At 32.4% G+C, this 19043-nt stretch overlaps 2 protein-coding genes across 3 annotated transcripts; one reads left to right on the forward strand and one right to left on the reverse strand.

The window, feature by feature from the left end:
- The first annotated feature begins 780 nt into the window (after window positions 1–780).
- On the forward strand, window positions 781–1140 carry LOC101214281 (cysteine proteinase inhibitor 5). Its single transcript, XM_004151203.1, has one exon. It carries the CDS (start codon window positions 781–783, stop codon window positions 1138–1140), a length of 360 nt encoding a protein of 119 aa, XP_004151251.1.
- An 11274-nt stretch (window positions 1141–12414) lies between these two features.
- Window positions 12415–19043, reverse strand: LOC101218210 (putative MO25-like protein At5g47540). Of its 2 annotated transcripts, none has more exons than XM_011656688.2 (11): window positions 18485–19043; window positions 16990–17151; window positions 16585–16703; window positions 15430–15504; window positions 14625–14718; window positions 14208–14267; window positions 13775–13843; window positions 13176–13274; window positions 13040–13084; window positions 12835–12937; window positions 12415–12751 (listed from the first exon to the last, which is right to left on the reverse strand). In XM_011656688.2, the coding sequence occupies exons 1-11, from the start codon at window positions 18602–18604 to the stop codon at window positions 12678–12680; spliced, it is 1020 nt and encodes a 339-aa protein (XP_011654990.1). In that variant the 5' UTR covers window positions 18605–19043; the 3' UTR covers window positions 12415–12677. The 2 variants fall into 2 exon arrangements, with proteins under 2 accessions (XP_011654990.1, XP_004139537.1); XM_004139489.3 differs by having other exon boundaries at window positions 16990–17154; window positions 18485–19042.

The following is a 19043-nucleotide window of genomic DNA, read 5'->3' on the forward strand; positions in this document are numbered from 1 at the left end:
TTCTCAGCATCTCAACAAAAATGAATTTTAATTAATTGAAAAGCATTTAAAGTATTCTTTAAAACCTAGGGTCAAAATCGTAAATAACTACCTATTTACACCGTTACAAAAGACTAAAGAGCTTTCGAGGTTGTTCGTAGTGTCATTTAACGAATCCAATATTTCATTCCAACCGTGACTATTGATGACAAAATATGGACATGAATACTCATCTAACCTTTTGAATTAGATTGTAATTTCTAAAAGAAAGACGATTTATAAGATAAAGGAAAACATGGGTATGGTGTATGCCACAAAAGGTTGGACGCTTAAGACAGTAATTAGGTAGGGTTCATAGCAACTAATTAAAGTAGGAAGAAGGACTTATGGATTATGGCTGTTGAGAAGCGAGCTTTTTGGGATAGAAAGAGACTCGCCTTGTCCTTGGCCTTTGAGGCTGAGGTTGGCAAGTGGAGCTCATTTGGCCAAATAAAGTCTCTCGCCTTAGCTTTGGTTGAAATGAGTAAATTGCGCATTTTGGCTCAATGTCATCTCCCACTTCCATAGTTAATTCTAATACCGCAAAATAATCCTTTCATGATTTACTGCCATCTTAGCACACAAATAACTTAATTTGCTGATCATGCGTATCTGTCTATCCCCACGTTTACAGTCCTATTGTAGGGACAAACTTGTAATCTCCTCCCATTCATGTGCACTTATCCATTCCTATAAATATACCCACCAACCTCCTCCACCAACCCATCAAATAACGCTTCGTCAGTTTCAACCTTGATCACAATGGCTAGGTCTCTTATTTTCATGGCTTCTCTTCTCCTCTTCATTGTATCGATGTCATCCGTCGCAGCAACAAGGGCACAGTTGGATTTGCTTGGTGGCTATAAACCAATAAAGGACATAGCTGATCCATACATCCAAAGCTTAGGGGAGTTCGCAGTGAATGAACACAATAAGCAAGCCAAAACTGAACTGAAATTCCAAAAAGTGATCGGTGGAAAATTGCAGATTGTTGCTGGGACAAACTACGATCTACGATTAACTGCCCTCGAGGGAACTGTAAGCAGAACCTATGGGACCCTTGTGTTCACTGATCTGAAGAAGCAAAACCACCTTATCCTCTTCCATGGCAGCACAAACTAAGCTTTCTCTTACATATATTTCATCAATAACTACGTGTACTAGCTAATTCTCTTTCTTTCTTTCTTCTTCTTTTTAATGGTTATTGAATGTTTGGGATCTTTGTCCTTTGCTTATTGAATAAATAGAAACATTATATTGGTGGCAACTACTCTGCATATGGTTTCACTCTCTCCCATTACATGTGACTAAAATATATGTTGCTTGAAGTTAAACCTAATGATAGAAATCAAATGGGTAAGACATAATGCATCCAATCCAAAAATATGTGGATCTTAAATAACTGTTTTGTTTTATAGAAAATGGTGCCACAAAAATGTCTTCTTTTTAAATATTCAACAATGTTAGGATTTGTTCTGGTCATAGTTTTATTGTACTAAAAAGGTCCAATGCTCATTGAATAAAAAGATTATATAATAGATAGCGATAGAGAAGGAATGTGTGAGTATCTTTTAGAATTACTAGTATCCTGTTAATTCCATGTGCTTAATTTTCATTTTGAAATGTAGCGTGGAATGTGAATGAAATTAAATTTCATTGATTATATAATAAAATCAAATATGTTGTTCAACAAAAGTTGTATTGGTAAGTAAAATCAATTTCAAAAGAACCAACAAAAACCAATACAACTTTTCTTGAACAAGGAAAAAACAAATTATTCTGAGAAAAAAATAAAACAACAAAATTTGTTATATAAAAGCATATATAAACATATAATAAAATATCAAATAATTTAGGGTTTTTTTTAAAAATAGGATAATGACGTGAAATATTTATATAATATAAAACAATTTTGATTGTGGTCTATTTCTATCATGTACCAATATCATTTAAATCTTGGAAAAATAAATCGTAAAAAATGAAAAAAAAAAAAGAATTGAAAAGTACACCAATAATTAAAATTCAACAAGGAAAAATATGAAATTTATAATTAAAAAAAAAAGAAAGCAATTGGCTTTCTTAAATCTTAAATTTCCATATTTGTTATATTTACGTAAATTTATCGATAATTAATGTAATTATTAGAAATAGAATTAATTTCAATAATTAATGTAATTATTAGAAATAGAATTAATTTCAATAATTAATGTAATTATTAGAAATAGAATTAATTTCATAAACTTTCAGGTAAATCTTAAATTGTTTATGTTAGTAAATGTAAATAATTTACGGTCATCAATAAAAAAAGTTATTTATGTTATTTCAATTAGAGTTATGGATTGTATTGTATTATATTTGCCATAATGACCCTAAATCTAATATGAAAATAAATATTCAAGAGATGAACACCCGTCCATATTAAGTCATGAAATTATTTAATTGTACAATCTTCACCAAAATTTTCATAATTATTTTTTATGGCGTCATTCCAATTATTTGTTAGTGCCGATTTCTTTGCAATCTTTAGAATTATTTTCTTTGTTTTCAAGAATTTGTGTAGGTTTGTAGAGATTTACACTTGTGAAACAACACAAGATTTTGTTATAGTTTAAATCTATAAAAATTAGAGAATCTAACAAGCGTGATTAACGATAACAATCTTCAGTTACTCATTATTATTGCTCTCCATTTAACATAGCATAACATGAACAGTGCATAAATTAAGAAGGTGATAAATACTATCATACCTGGTGGAGGAAGTTGTAGAAGAAATCCAACAATTTCAAGAATATGGAAAAGTTGAGTACAATATTTTTTGGAACAAAAGTCGTAGAGTTGGTTTACATATAATAATACTAAATTTTGATTTCTAATCACATTCCTTATTTGATTTTATAATGTTATTGTAATATTCTCAGTGTTCTTAAATCTCCACTACCTTCCTTAAATATCTCTACTTTCATTTTTTCCTTTTTTTAAAACTTTTGTTGAAGGTGAAGGTGAGGGTGAAGAAAAAGTTAAGAACTCTTGGACTATATGCTATGCTCTCTATTGAAGGTGAAGATGAACAAAGGTTTTTGAGCGCCGAGTTATTACTGGCAATTCGATATTTATTGTATGAATCTAAAATACCTAAATTCCATTTGTATATTTACAAATGGTAGCCCTTCAACTCAAAGGTTTCTTTGCAATTTTAGAAGAATCAGAGAAGGAAGTTAAATGATTCAACATCGCCTATGATGATAATTCAAATTTGAACATGTCTTACAACTTAGATGCTCAAAGAAATGAGTAATAAACGTGGGAAAGTTCCAATTCTTTCATCGGATCCATTTCATATAGAACTCTTAGTTCATTTTCTTTCCTTTTTTTTTTAATCTTTATCTATTATTTTATTTGGTTTGATGTGGTTGAGTGAGCCCACTTTGTAATTGACAAAACATTTTCATTTTAGATTTCTTTGAAGTGAGAATCTCAACCTCAGACTCACATTTCTTTGAAGTGGGAATTTCTTTGGTAGAAATTACTTTAGCCCATTTCTTTATTTGATGCCATTCTTATTGTTCCCATGTTTCATATAAGCATGGACTTTCTTCTCTATATATATGTACATGATTTATATACTTCAAAAAATTGAAGGTTCTCTCTCTCAAACTGTGGGTGTGAGTTTACTTTTTTTTTTCTTTTTTTTTTTTTGTTCTAGTAGTTTTTGAGCATAAATACATGTTGAAGTGCTATGACTATCCTGCAGCTATGGTAGTCTTTTTCTTATTTTCACTTTATGCTTGCTTAAATGATCATTCCTTCCTAAACATATTTTGATAAGGAGCATATTTCTGCATGTGTTAGATGTCATGGTGAGATGAAACTCTTCTCATTTCACACCACAATAAAGATATTTTTGCTTTCTCCTATTTTCAGGATTAATACATGAGTTTTAGTGATTCAGTACTTCCCCTATACAGATTAGTCTTTCGTCTTTCTAAAATAATCTTCATATCTCCTTTTTAACTATTGAATTACAACGAAAATTGTTTAGACTTGTTAGTTCAAAGTTTAAATTGAGTTTAGCTTGTGAAACTCAAAGATTTATTTGTATACTTATTATATATGTTGGTGTGGAATAGTTTATCTTGCATGTACCTAACAAAATGATTATGTTTGCTTGATTATATTTCTATTTGTCCTTTTTTTTCTTTTTTTTGCTTTTCTTAAAGGTTTTGAGTGAACTCAAGTTTATGGTAGATTGTTGTACATTAAAGTTTATTGAACTTATTCTTCATTGTCCCATTGCATACTGTCCTATATAAGGTGTGTATATATATATATATCTTTTTATATTTTTTTAATCTTTCTTAAAGTTTATAAACCATGGAAAGTAAGTTGAACAGTAGTTTCTCGTTAGCTTTTGTTTCTAGAGACATGTCTTTTATGTACATAATTCTCTTTAGGGTTTGTTGAAATTGGTTTGTTGTGAATATCTATGGATTTTATGAGAGTCACCAAAAAAAATATAAAACAATGGTTTGTTTGTCTTTGAATATCTTTGAAATTTTTATTTCAGTGTTTAATTTGTTTGTTTATGATTGATTTTAAGTATATGCTAATTCTTCTTTGACCTATTATGCCTAGCTAATTATGAATATCAGTTTAAGTTAGAAACTTATTGGATGCGCTTAAGGTTATATTTAAGTATCTACCACCTTTAAACCATAATTTAATGTTTATGGTTCAAGTATATGTTAAATGTTGGAATGAGGCTTAAGTGTCCAAAATCTTAAAAAGTGGCTTACGTTAATTTTGACTACAAATTAAAAGCCTTCAAACCATAAGTTTGAACCTCTGGGTAGGTATTGTTTGATGTTCATCTTTTAAGGACTAGAACTACGAATCAATACAACTTTTACACCGTTACCAACACATTTGTTTTGATAAGTCTTCTCTCTAGCTAATTTAATTTTGTAGGTGATACAGGTTATAATGGTTGATTTATTTTGGTAAAATATTAAAAGTGCAGTTATCCTACATTGTTCTTGTAGTATACCCTTTTGATCAATTATGTTAATAACATGTTTTAAAATTGGAGCTTCTGTGTTTTGTTGTGTTGTTTGTTTATTGATTAATGGTAATTTGTAGTATCAAGTCTACCCTAATCTATTGGCTTATTTGAGGACATTGTTGATTTTTCTTCCCCTGTATTTTATTTCTTCAAGTTAAACTAAGTGAATAATGAATCTCATTTCATTCATTTTTGCTATTTGGTATCTCATCGTTTTTTTTTTTATTATTAAAATGAAGTTTGTTTAATGATGAACAGTAGATTAAGATATTATGAATTCTTTACGTTTTGTTAAAGCAAATTTGATCATTATATGGCAAGGTTGATGAGTTTCCAATTTCAAAAGTCTACCTAAAGCTCTATTGTTTGTTTAACTCAAAGGTAAAAAAGAGTAAAGTATGTGGACTTGCACCGAATAGAGCCATGGTAAGTTTCCAATTTCGAAAGTTTACCTAAAGCTCTATTGTTTATTGATGAGTTTCCATAGAATTTTGAAGGTTTGAGAAGAGTTGTGTATTGTCGTAGCTTTTTTGTTGTAAGGACTAGGAACGACCCAACTTTAAGGACTACAAATGGTTATTTTGCTCTACTTTAAACATTGTGAACTTTTCATGGATGAAATTTGCATACCTTGGACATTTTCTTTTTGAAGTACCTTTCTTACCATGGACAACAGTGCGGTAAGCCTAGGGAGGAGGAAACTTCTTTGGTCGGTCTCACATTTTTTAATGTAAAAGGTTTTAACTTAAGAGTAGAGTATGTACAGATTCTCAGAGCTAGTATTTACAATGGGATAATAAACTAAATTTCATCGGAGAAGAGTTAACCAAAGAATAGCTAATGTTTGTTACTATATTTAATTTTGAGAGTTTTATTGCAAGAAACATTGGTGAGAGAGTGCTTTGCATTCTTATATACTTGAAGCTTTGATCTCATCTCACTTCTTGCTTTTCTGCTTGTCATGCTAAGCTTCGATCTCATCTCACTTCTTCCATGGTGTACATGTCTGAAGAAACCTCAACCCAAATAACTAGGAAAATTTAGTTTGTGGGAATTACTTGTGAGAACAGGATTATATATTTCATGGTTGACATTTTGCACGTACAAATGAACACCATCATTTCTATTCATGAAAAATATTCAGGAGTGGTTGTACATATATTGGTTTGATGTGCCCTTGTTTATAATGTGTACTTGCTAACCTATCTAGTGCTTTATGCACACATACACAAACACTTGAACTCTCTATATTTGTCTCTTTTTGTCTTCATGAACAATGAGAAGCCATAATACAAACAGATGAATTCTCTGTTTGGTTCTCTTTCTCTATCTTGATGTTGGGGAAAAGCTAAATATTTGAGGCATTGATTTCAGAAATTGGTGCAAGGGTTTGATCAAAAGGCTGCTGCAGTTGTTGTGGCAAGAATAACTTCATAAAAAATGGAGATGGAGGTATTCTTAAATGCTTATATCCCTAAAAATGCTTATATCACTTATATTTATTCGTTTACGTCACCAATAATTCTCTTCAAACATTTTAAACTGCATTGTTTTGGCTTCGAAAACTGAAAAAAGAAATTGGGAGACGACTCCAAGGTTTAGGGAATTTTATATAGGATTCCTACCTTCAAAAAGTTTACTTTGTCATGTGTGCTGAAATTCATGCGTTCCTCTATTATATTTATTCTAAGGTGTTCTTTTACAACATAAGCTCGCTCTATCTTGAATTAGTTTATAGATTTTGGTTGTTGATATTAAATTCTTCAAACGCTCATCAAGTACATGGTTAGGAAATAAGCTCTTGATTAGAAACAAGATTCATGATATATATAATGTTTCTTTTACATTCAGATTACTACATTGTAGTCCTCCATTTTCTTCTTTGTTGTGGTAATGTTGGTTCACAAATGTATGTGTTATGGATGCTTATATTCATGTTGTCTTTGTAGGTTCAACCGGAGTCGACAACTTCATGAGTTTTCTTTCAAAGAACATTTTCAGAGACGAACATTCTCGGTTGGTCGTTTATGCTTCTGCAGAAAATCTTGTTAGATGTATTATAATGCTATTTAAAATATTTTTTGATTAAGGGTTGGGATTCCGTACTTGTAAATTGTTGACACTTGATTGGAAATGTACGAATATTATAAATTGTATTATATCGTATATATATTAAAGTGTCGGCTACTTTTTTCTATATGGGTGTCAATATTATAAATTCAAAATTGTCATTCTCAGCTACATTATTGTCATTCAAATGGTTCGTGTAATGGTGGAGCGGCAAGGAGAACAGGAAAAAACTGGAGTAAATTGAGAAATTTGAAACAGGAAATAAATGATGTAATAAATGAATTTGTGACATTATTAATTGTTGTCAATCCAAAAACGATGACAGTTGTTTAACAAAATAAATTGTCACGATTGCCCTTATGTAACAGGAAAAAAATGTCGTCAATAGCAAAACAATAACATTTAACTTTATCGAAAAATTGTCACGATTGCACAATGGTTGACTGGAAAAAAATGTCGTCAATAACTAAACAATGACATTTTTATACAAAAAAAACTGTCGCGATTAACATATTCATGACAATTAAAAAATGTCACAATAAATGAATTCGCGACATTTATTTAACCGTCATTAATACACAAATTATGATAGTTATTTGTTGTCATAAAATAAAATATGACAGTTATTTGATGTCGTTGAATGTTGATTAACGACATTTATTTCATGTCATAAAATAACCTATTGCGACAGTTTTTAAAAACTGTCGTCGAAGGACTTTCCATGACTCCCGCTTCTATGACTGAAAATAACTGTCGCGAAATTTGTTTACCATAGTAAATAACTATATATATCAATTGATACACAAATGCAGTGATATATATAGCATATTGTTTGTGTAGGGTGACCTTCGAGTGTGGGGTATTCTATGCTATGAGCTTGCGTAAGATCACACGACCATGAAATAGTAACAACTAGATGTAACTTTATTTACTAGTTACGTTTCTATTTCAATAGGATAATCTAGACAACTTAGTTTAATCTTAAGTACATCATGAATACTCATGTTCACAAGAGATTGTTCTTGTAGTTGGATGTGAACTTTCGAAACCTTTGACATCGTTCTAAATTGAATCCTTTCTTCATAGACTATAGCATTGGCCCTTTTTTCAACGTTTTGGGACGAAAATGAAAACCGACTCTCGAGCATATTTTTTTCGGCTTTTATGGGCAAAAAATTTTAATATCACTAAATCTAAAGATTTGAATTGATGTGTAGTGAAGTAAAGCAACAACCTCATTAAAGAGAGTAAAATTAGATCTTGAACTTTCTATAACACTAGTTGAGACCCTTACGACACGTTTTATCCCTAGTTTCGATTATTGTTTGTACAATGTGGATTTGTGCCTTTATGGCCATGCACATAGAATGGATTTTGAGTCATCATGAAAGCTCTAGAAAGAGGTCATTTAAACTCTTTCATAGAAGACGGCTCCACCTTCACAGTCACGTTATATGCTCCATCAAGTTTGCCAAAGCAAACCACTCAAAAAGAGTTATGGAGACTTCATCATTATTCACATAATTATGGATCACTTAGAGGTTTTAGTAGCATCCATCTAGTCCATAAAAGACTGTCTGCACAAATTAGCTATGAACCATCAAGTCTATTGCAACAGACCACCCAATAAGAGGCTATGGACCATCAAGTTTATCTCAATAGACCATCCAAAATCAAGTGTTGTGGATCTCCGAAGGGTTTTAGTCTCATGTTTACTGAGGAATTTGGAACTATTTTTCCTGATAGTCCTTTGGTTAAAGGATCAACCAGGTTTTTCTCATATCAAACAAATTCTAAGGAAATGGTTCCTTCATTTAGCAAATGTTTCACAGCTTCATGCCTAAGACGTATATATATATATATATATATATATATATATATATATATATATATATATATATATATATATATATATATATATATATATATGTCTTCTCTTGCCATTATAAACACTATTCTTGGCAATACGTAAGGCAGCCTATGAATCACAGTGTACGGACACAGGTACAGATGTCTCCCACAATGGTACATCTCGTAGTAGACTTTTAATCCACTCGGCCTCTTGTCCTGCCAGCTCTAATGCTATAAACTCGAATTCCATAGTGGATCTGGCTATGCAAGTCTGTTTTGCAGACTTCCAAGATATTGCTCCTCCCTCGAGCAAAAATATGTACCCACTAGTAGAGTTTACGTCATTGTTATCTGTAACTCAGTTTGCATCACAATATTCTTCTCATACAGCATGAAACTTACTAAAGTTCAAACAGAAATTTATCGTTCCTTTAAGATATTTCAACACATGACGTAAGGTACCCAGTGGTATTTAACAAGATTATGTGTATATCTAATCTACTGACAGCGTATGCAATATCTGGTCTAGTGTAGTTCATTAAATACATAACACTACTTATGATCTTTGCATATTCAGGTTGAGATACACTCTCTCGTTTGTTTTTCTTAAGATGTTTACTAGCATCGTAGGGAGTTTTCACTGGTAAATTCTCAACGTAGTGCGATTGAGACAAGGATAAACCGTTTTTATTTTTTCTAATTTTAACCCCAAGAATTATGTCTGCTTCTCCTATGTCTTTCATTTCAAAATGTGATGACAAGAACAACTTGATGTCTTTATTTAATTCTATGTTTATTCCAAAGATCAACATGTCATAGACATATAAACATATTAATATACACTCAACTCTAGACATCTTTGAATAAACGCACGCATCTGAAGAATTTACCTTCTATCCATTGTTTATCAAAGTATCATTAAAATTTTCATTCCCTTGTTTAGGAGCCTGCTTAAGACCATAGAGAGATTTTTTAAGTTTGCAAACTTTGTTTTCTTGGCTAGGAAATTTAAATCATTCGGGTTGAGTCATATAGATTTCTTCTTCTAAATCACCATTTAGAAAGACAGTTTTTACATCCATTTGGTGAATAAGAAGGTTGTAAATGGTAGCTAATGCAATTAAGGCTCTAATAGTGGTTTTGAGTAATCAATACATTGCTTTTGAGTATACCCTACCACTACTAATCTTGCCTTGTATATTTCTATTGACCCATCTTTGTCTTGTTTTTCTTTTGAAGATCCATTTACACTTAATTGGTTTACTTCCTTTAGGAAGGTCTACTAATTCTCATGTTTGATTCATGGTTAGTGAATCCAATTCGCTTTTAATAGCCTCCTTCCACATACTGGACTCTGCAAGCTTAAGGCCTCTTGGTAAGTTTTAGGATCTTCATTAATTTAAAACAAGTTAGTGAAATTGCAGTCGATTTCATCATGTCTTTCTACTATAAAGGTGCTAGGAAATATGATCTGAAACTTTTCTCAGTTCTATGTCTTTTACTCCTTCTAGGTTCTAAATCATATCTTACACTAGAAGTATCTAACTCATATGTTTCACTAACAACTTTGGAGTTCTCTAGATCATGCATATTTCTACATGGGCAGAGAACTGACAAATATCTATTTAAAGGAAATACATGCTCAAAGAATTCTGCATCCTTAGATTCATTTATGCTCTTATCATTCAAACACATAAACCTATATGCAACACTATTTTGAGCATAATCGATAAATACACAGTCAAAGGTTTTAGACCCTATCATGGATTTCTTTAGTGTAGGAAATGGTACCTTAGCCAAGCATCTCCACACTTTCAAGTAGTTGAGATTCGATGTGTATCCCTTCTAGAGTTCGTAGGGAGTTTTGTCCAGTTTTCTGTGGAAAATCCTGTTAAAAACAAAACAGGCAGACAATACGGCTTTCTCCCACATATTGTCAGATAGACCAGAGCTTAATAACATAGCATTCATCATATCTTTAGGAGTTCTATTTTTACGTTATGTTATGTCATTTTGTTGTGGTGAGTAAAGGACAATGAATTCATGAATAATACCATTTGATTCACAATATTCTTTGAGAGTTCTATCAGAGTACTCGTCACCTCTACCTGATCTTAATCTTTTTATCCTTTTGCCTAGCTGATTTTCCGATTCTGCCTTAAATTTCAAAAACATGCTACTAGTTTCATCTTTTGATTTTATCAAATAAAACTTAGTAAATCTAGAGAAATCATTAACAAAAAATACATAATAATTTTTGCCTCCTCTACGAGAAGTGTTTTTTAAATTAGCTAGATCAGAGTGAATTAATTCTAATAATTCGATACTTCTCGTCATAACCGGTATGTAAGGTTTCTTAAAGTGTTTACTTTCTACGTATACAGGACATTTATCAGTTTAATGTGATTCACATGCATTAATTAACTTTAAATCTTTAAGCTTCCTAATTGATGCAAAATTCATGTGTCCTAGTCTACCATGTCACAGATCAACAGATTCAATTATGTAGGCAGAACTAGAAGTATTTGCATTCATGAAAACAGTATTAAGTACAAAAAGACCATTAGACAGATACCTCTTACCAACAAATTATTTGTTTTTGGTGAGGACTACTTTGTCACCTTCCAATATAATTTTAAGACTCGTCTAATTCAACAGAAGCCTAGACACCAAGTTCCTACGTAGGGAAGGGACATACAAAACATTACTTAATGATAAAGTTTTTCCAGAAGTTAATTTTAAAATAACATTTCCTTTCTCAATTACTTTTGTAGTGGTTGTGTTTCCCATGAGCACGTATTGTCCATCAGCAACGTCCTCGTAGTCATAGAGAAGTTCTCAATTGGTGTAGGAGTGTCTAGAGGCTCCAGTGTCCAGGATCCAGTGAGTCTTGTTTTCAATTAGGTTGACTTCCACAACAACAGCTATGACTTCCTCATCTTGTTCAGCAAGGTTGGCTTGAGGGGTTGGTTTTTTGTTGTTTGGTCTCCCCTTCCTTTGGTTTTTTGTTGTATTTTTGTTAAATACAACTTTACGTAGTTTTCAAATTTTAATTTGATTCTTAAAACCGTTGATAGAATGTGGATAACAAAAGAAAAGGTTGGACATCGCTTAATTTAGAACAAAGAAAAAAATAAACAAAAAGGTTAAATCTAAATAATTTAATTAATTAATCTTGAATAATTAATTAATTGTGAATAATTGAATCTTATAACCATCCATTAGGTCCCTTCAAACTTAGTAATAGGTAAAACAAGAATTAAACACATTAAGGAATCTTCCAAATATCATACTTACTTAAAACAAACAAAGAAAATAATAAGAGTAATTTTCTATTGAAAGTTTATTTGAATGGTATTTTCATTTTGAAACATAAGTACGAATTTAGCCAAAATATATGGCATGCTCGAACGAAATTGGCATCTAAAACAATAAAACTTTATTTATATACCGTGCACAACCAAGTGTCTTTAATATACATGTTGAACCCATTAGAATACATGGAAAAGGCAAATATATATATATATATATAAAAGAACAAAAAGAGCCCATTATTAGCGTTGTAAAGCATTTAATCAAAGTCATTATCTGGAGAGCTGACTGAGCTATATAATTGACATCCAAATTGGACAGAATAAGTGGAGAATACAAAAAAATACAACACCATTCATATACGAATTCATGGTCCTTTGGGTTCAAGGGCAGCAATTTCTCTAACAACGTGAGCTTTGTCAGCCTCGAACTGTTCATCCTCTGTTGTAAAACCAAACTAGAGTTGTAGAAGAAAGAAGAAAGCCAAGATAATTAATGGAACTGATTCAAAGATTGTGTTGTACCTTTATCAGTTTTGAAATCAGCAAACAGCCTTAGAAGCTTGCTCCGGTTTGTGACGAGAATGCCAACTATGTCGGCGGGCTTGTTTTGATTTGCAACAAAAAGCTGTTGATTTGAACACGACTCAAATGAAAAAAAAAAAAAAAAAAAAAAAAAAAACCTAAATCACCATATGCTTAATTTGAGAGACCAAGATGAGACCATTACCTTAAAAACATGAAATGCTTCTAGCTGTATGCTCTTGCTCGACTCCTGCAAACATGGAATTTAAGACCATAATAAGCACATTTCCAATGTGTCATTGAAAAATCTGTTTTAGAACAGTCTATGACTAAGATCTTACCCTGAGAAGATTCATGAGGATTCTCAAATTTTCCCTAGAACTCACATAGCGGGTCATCACAGCTGAATTTGACCTATCCAGAAGTATATCTCCCAAGAGCTGAACAAATGTACAAATTTAATTGAGAAACAACTGTGGTTATAAGGGTTGCACGTAGTTCAACAAAGATAAAAGTGGTAAAACACAACCTTCACATGGAACTTGATATATGCTGAAAATTATGAAATGTGTAGGTTCAAAATAAAAATTGTGGTCGGTCTAATACGTACATGATAACTGCGTTGAAGGACTTACATGATGGTTTTCTAAAGTCTAGACTGAAATAAATCCAAAATGATACACATCACCAATTGGAAAACCATGTTGAGCTGGAAAAGAAATGATCAAGCATAGGGCAGATATGCAAGAGAGCACGAAAAAAGGCAATAGTTTTAACAAAATGAAAGAACTATTATAACGAGTGGCATTAAACTCAATTAATTACTTGCTTACAGATATATACATACATATATATATATATATATATTTATTTCACAGATATTCACATTACAATATCAGTGTTGCAGTCAGAAGGATTTTAGAGTTCAAAGTAACCATACCTTCACTGCCTGCCGTCTTGTAATGTAATTAGTTGACTCCAGTAACTTGGAATTGTACTCCGCAAAAAACTGAACCGGTGAAAAAGACATGCCGAGGCAAAATATTAAACACTAGTGACATCTAATGTATAAGATGTGGGAACTGTAGCTTATAATCAAAGAAAACACAAACATCCAGAATAATACTAAAGCAAAAGATGACATAACCTAGTGCCAAATTCTAGAGAAAAATTAAGCAGAAATGGATACCCATGACCAAAAAAATGCAGTGAAGGAAAACGTGATATAGATTTTAAACTTCAACCCATTAAACGACCATAAATGGAAACAGAATGACTGGAGCAGAAGAGTGACTTCTGATAAGCTTCAACGAAGAAAAGAAACATTCAATGAAAGCAGTTGCTTCAATAAAAAAAACGAAAAGACACATTACCCAGTCATAATTCTTGGAAAGAAATTCAGCTACCGTAGATTTATGCCTCGTCAACAATTCCTGCAATGAAGTATAATATAGCATCACTATATCATTTCTCACAGAGATGCAACACACCTAATAATGCATTACAAATAAATAATACAAAAGCAAAGCTTGACCATGACCTGTTTCCTTGACATAAGAATCATTTCTTTTATTGCCAACCAACATGTATCAACTGGGTACACACGCTACTCTCGCCCTCTTACTCTTTTTTACTTCATTTATTTAATTTTATAATGTATGATTATACTATTCCATTTGTTTATCTTTGTCATGGAGGGACTCTGTATAAAAAAACATTAAAAGAAAAAAGGAGATAAGAGCACCAAGAGTGAGATGAAAGGGGAAGCATGAAAATAGAAATCTTTTGACCTTAAAGGTTGCGGCAGCATCTGCAGCAATGTCAAAATTTGGTAGTTGAATATAATCAAAAAACTTTTTCATGTGCTGTGATTCCAAAACATACCTACAATGAATCGGAAAACCTGTCATAACTTATTAACAATCCAAATTAATAGCTCATGTAAAAATGAAAGAACAAAAAAAAACTTTCAGAAATAAATTTACACTACATTAACAAAAAAAATGAGAAAACTTGAAGATGTACTTCTCAAGAATTAAATGACAGAACCTCGAAGTTCTAACAAATTATCATTGATAGTAGACTGTAGGATGATCGGTACAACAATCATGATATTGCATATTTCTGATCAAATTTTCAAAGGCTAAATAAACTACAGCATGTTGGTTCTAGAAAGCAAAGGCTGATTTGAGACTGCACTAATGAGTACCCTCTATGATGCGGAGTAACTGATACAAACCCCACATTTCATTTTAATTATTTGTTAGATATTATATTAAATTTGCCTTCACCTATCCGCTATGTGCAAGCCCCTACAACGTTATTTTCTCCCCATTTTATATTGATTTCCACTTGTTGGATCTTTCTTGATATTTCAAGTCCACAAGTGGGGGGTGTTAGATATTATATTAAATTTGCCTTCACCTATTTAAGATTATTCCATACACAAACCACCCACATGCAATTTCTATGATAACAAAGACCATTCATCAGTTCATAACCATAACAGACAAACAGTAAAACAAGTCGATGATAATAGAATGTCCTCGCAGAAGAGTACTTAAAAATTTGATCGATAGTAACAAGTGAACCTACTTGGCAACACTTTGGTGACGTATGCATTCCCGCAGCATGGCACCATAGTGTAAAGCCATCTCTGTATTTTCATAACTACAAAAAGTAAAAAGAAAAGGAGGGAGAGACCATTATGAGATAATACGTAATACAGAAATTACTTCATCAAATCTGTAAAAGTAAAATAGAGAAGCAAAAATAAATTAACATAGGAAAATACACAAAAAGTTTCGTAATGAATGATGCAAAAAGGACCTCTATTCATGCTATCATTTGACAGAGCGGAAAAAAATATTTTCAAAATTCTGTTCAAAATGAAGAGAAGGTAATATTTAGAAATGTCAACATTCTCATAGAATTATCTAATCATTCAAACAATAAAAGTATTCAAGCGTTCTTGATAATCATGTACTTCTTGAATTGCAGTTCAGATATACTAAGAGAAGACAACTAAACATATCCACAATCATCAACAATAAGAGAAGAAACCGAACAGAACAGGGAGAAAAAAAATAATCAATAAATGTACAGAAAAAAACAAAAACAAAAAAAAAGCAATCCACCAATTCAATTAGGCAAAGAATAATGGAAGTCAAGATCTCTTTCAAGTTTCAAGTTATAACATATCTATGAGCAACTCTTGGAGTACAAACAGTAAACCAGCAAAAACTCAAAGCTGTAACATGTAACATTTAATGACTAATGAGACCAAAAAAAAAAGTTAAAAAGATAGTATTTCAGGTAACTTGCTTTCTTATTTAAAAAATTCAAATAAAATAATCAAAGTTTTAATACAAAAGATCGACAAGAGCTGCAGAGTGCGCCTGAACTAAGGCATTCTGCTCAATAGAGCAAGGCGCTGTAAAACAAAGGTTGCCATATTCATATAATTCTAGCCGATCATATCCCTTCTCACATAAACTTCTGTGTACATTCATTTTATGTGAGAGTGAGAAAGAGAGAGAGCCTTTTCTACATGGTATGGCCATGGTTATGGGATAAAACCAAACTAAAAACAAATAGGCATGAACAGCAGCAGCCATTGTCAAGTTCAAATTTCTCTTGTAAGTCATGATAAAAGAATAAGTCGAGAAAAGCAGTAGAGAGGGAAAACAAACATTCTGCCCCATAATAAAGAATCATGACAGGAAAAAAAATATATCATGAGTTGGTTACCCTGCTACTAAGGTATCCATCAGATCAATGTTTGCTTCCAAATAATCAGATGCAATCAATCTGGACTGAACCTGTTGCCTCTGTAGATTTGCAACTACTTGAGTAGCATCTTTCCGTGTCTACAAAATGTTACACATGTCACAACAAGTAACAAGTGCAAACTCAAAATGGTAGAACAAGGAACTACAATCATGAAACATACAAAATGTTCAAATGGTAATTTCGTATGGAAACCTAAATGAGCTATTTTCTTTTAGGCTCCCATCCGGCTCACCTCCAAGTACATGAATGAGGAATCTCAAAAGAGTATCAACAAAAAACCACAAACGTAAAACAAGAAAAAGAATTCAGCTGATAATTTCGTCATGGAAAGCCTAAAAAATCAGAAGTCTCCGTACCACTTACCTCCAAGTTCAATTTAGGAAGGCATTTAATGAGAAGCCGAAGCGTATTATCTCTGAAAAACTCCTGGGTCAGCTGTGCACATGCTTCTGCAACTGGTTCAGATTCACTATTTCCATAAAGTATTGATTTCAACTCCCTAACGTTTTTACTTAATTCTAACATCTGCTGAAAAATGCACAGTCAACAGATACAGTTAGAAAGTATCAAATTTGAAGAATAAAATACACAAAGTGATGTTTTGTTTTCCAACAAAATATATATACACATACGAAGTGATTGAACTGTAGAGGAACCACAAACAAATACATTAAAACTAACAAAGAGTAAAGACTTATCCCAGCAATATACAAAAAAGAAAGTTCTATGGTACACTAGATAGCAGACAGCATATGCTTCAGTTTAAATTTGATCTTATTTAATAGATAAAACTTTTAATTGAAAAATACAAGCCCACAAAGTTTAATTTGATATTTCGCATTAAAGTAGAATCAAGTTTCAATGACAACACTCCTATGTATGATGCATCCAGATGATTAAATAACTGCCAAAGTAGGAAAGAATAAAAAATATCATAAAACGACTGAAGCAAAAAAAATAAAAATTCCAAGAAATCAAGCATTCACAAACAAACTAAAAAACTAACGAGAAGAGTTTGAAAAGATACATCCTTGTAAATCAAATACAGACCCCATAATTCAAAGAAAAGACGTAAAGTTCAGATTTTTTAAAAAAAAATTCTAAAAGAAAAATTGTAGGTAATGAGAGATGGATTTCTAGGATAGTCATTAGTCTTAGTCACGAAAACCTTGAGCACAAGAAGTCCTAAACAAAAGGAACAACCATGGCTAATGGTCTATTTGGACTCACATTCTAAGCGATTAAGCTTCCACAAATGAGAACCGATGCCCCCCCCCCCCCCCCCCCCCCCACAACCTTCGGAAAATAAAGGAAAACCCTCCCCCTCAGAAAATCAAGCTATCTTCCACGAGGCAGTACTTCCAAAAACTTCCTCACATCATGAACTGAAAATGAGATCCGTCCAGAATAAATGTAATTACAATGATTCACCAATAGAAACACCTTTCGTCTGTAAACCACTATTTAATCTTGAATGAAGGAAAGGAATCAAGCTACAAACATAGATCGATAACTTTAATCCAGACACTCCATAATAACAAAAGCGACCCAATCATTTTATACATCTATAAAAAAGATGGCTAAAGACTAAAAGTAAAACAAAATGAAACCATTGTTAAGTGTATCTGTCACTAGGAACACCAAAAATTAAGTCGATTGCCCCTTGACCCTCCACAAACAAACAAAAATTCAACAATTCACAGATGCCCCCAATCACTCATCTGAATCAAAAAGAAACCCAGAAGCCAAAAAGGGCAGACAAATCACAAAAATTCGATACGATCCCAAAAGTAAAAATCCCAAGTGAGAAGTAACAAAAAGAAAAAAAGTAGGAAGGGGGGGGAAAAAGGGATCAGACCTTTTCCTCCCGTTTGGTCTCCTTAGTATCAGGGTTCCGGTCTGTATAGATAAGAAGATCACGAGTCTGACGAACAACATCGACAGGAGTCCGTGGCTTGGGCTTGAAGAGGCTCTTCATCTTGACAGAATTCTGGGACTCCAATAAGGATACGGCGGCGACGGGGGGTTGTGATGGTGGTGGTTGGGATTGAGATTGAGATTGGGATTGAGATTGAGATTGGTGTAAGTGATGTTGATTTTGAGAGAGCCTCTGCACCACCGACGAGGCTCCCCGTGAAGGAGCGGGCTTGGAAACACAGCTTCCTATTTTGGCTAATTTATGTGAATCAAAAACTTGAGAGTGAAGATTTGGGAAATAAGCAAGCCCAAAACGAAGGGTTTTGAGCTTTGTGCTGCTTTTTGTCGTCCTTGTATGGATCAGATCTTTGGGATTTACAATACATAGATGGTGCCCAAGACCAGAGGTTCATAATCTCACTCACTTTCCTTCCAATCTAAACCTTTTATTTTCTTTCTTTTTCCTTCTTATTTCTCTCATCTTTCATGTTCGTATGAGA

Source organism: Cucumis sativus, chromosome 1 (assembly GCF_000004075.3).
Source record: "Cucumis sativus cultivar 9930 chromosome 1, Cucumber_9930_V3, whole genome shotgun sequence".
In the NCBI taxonomy this organism is placed as follows: domain Eukaryota; kingdom Viridiplantae; phylum Streptophyta; class Magnoliopsida; order Cucurbitales; family Cucurbitaceae; genus Cucumis; species Cucumis sativus.

Coding starts and splice junctions, on each gene's coding strand:
- LOC101214281 (XM_004151203.1), top strand. CDS start 781: ATGGCTAGGTCTCTTATTTTCATGGCTTCTCTTCTCCTCTTCATTGTA.
- LOC101218210 (XM_004139489.3), bottom strand. CDS start 18,604: ATGAAGAGCCTCTTCAAGCCCAAGCCACGGACTCCTGTCGATGTTGTT. Junction 16,704..16,989: donor TTCCTAAATTGAACTTGGAG/GTAAGTGGTACG, acceptor AACATTTTGTAG/ACACGGAAAGATGCTACTCA. Junction 14,268..14,624: donor ATGCTGCCGCAACCTTTAAG/GTCAAAAGATTT, acceptor ACTTCATTGCAG/GAATTGTTGACGAGGCATAA.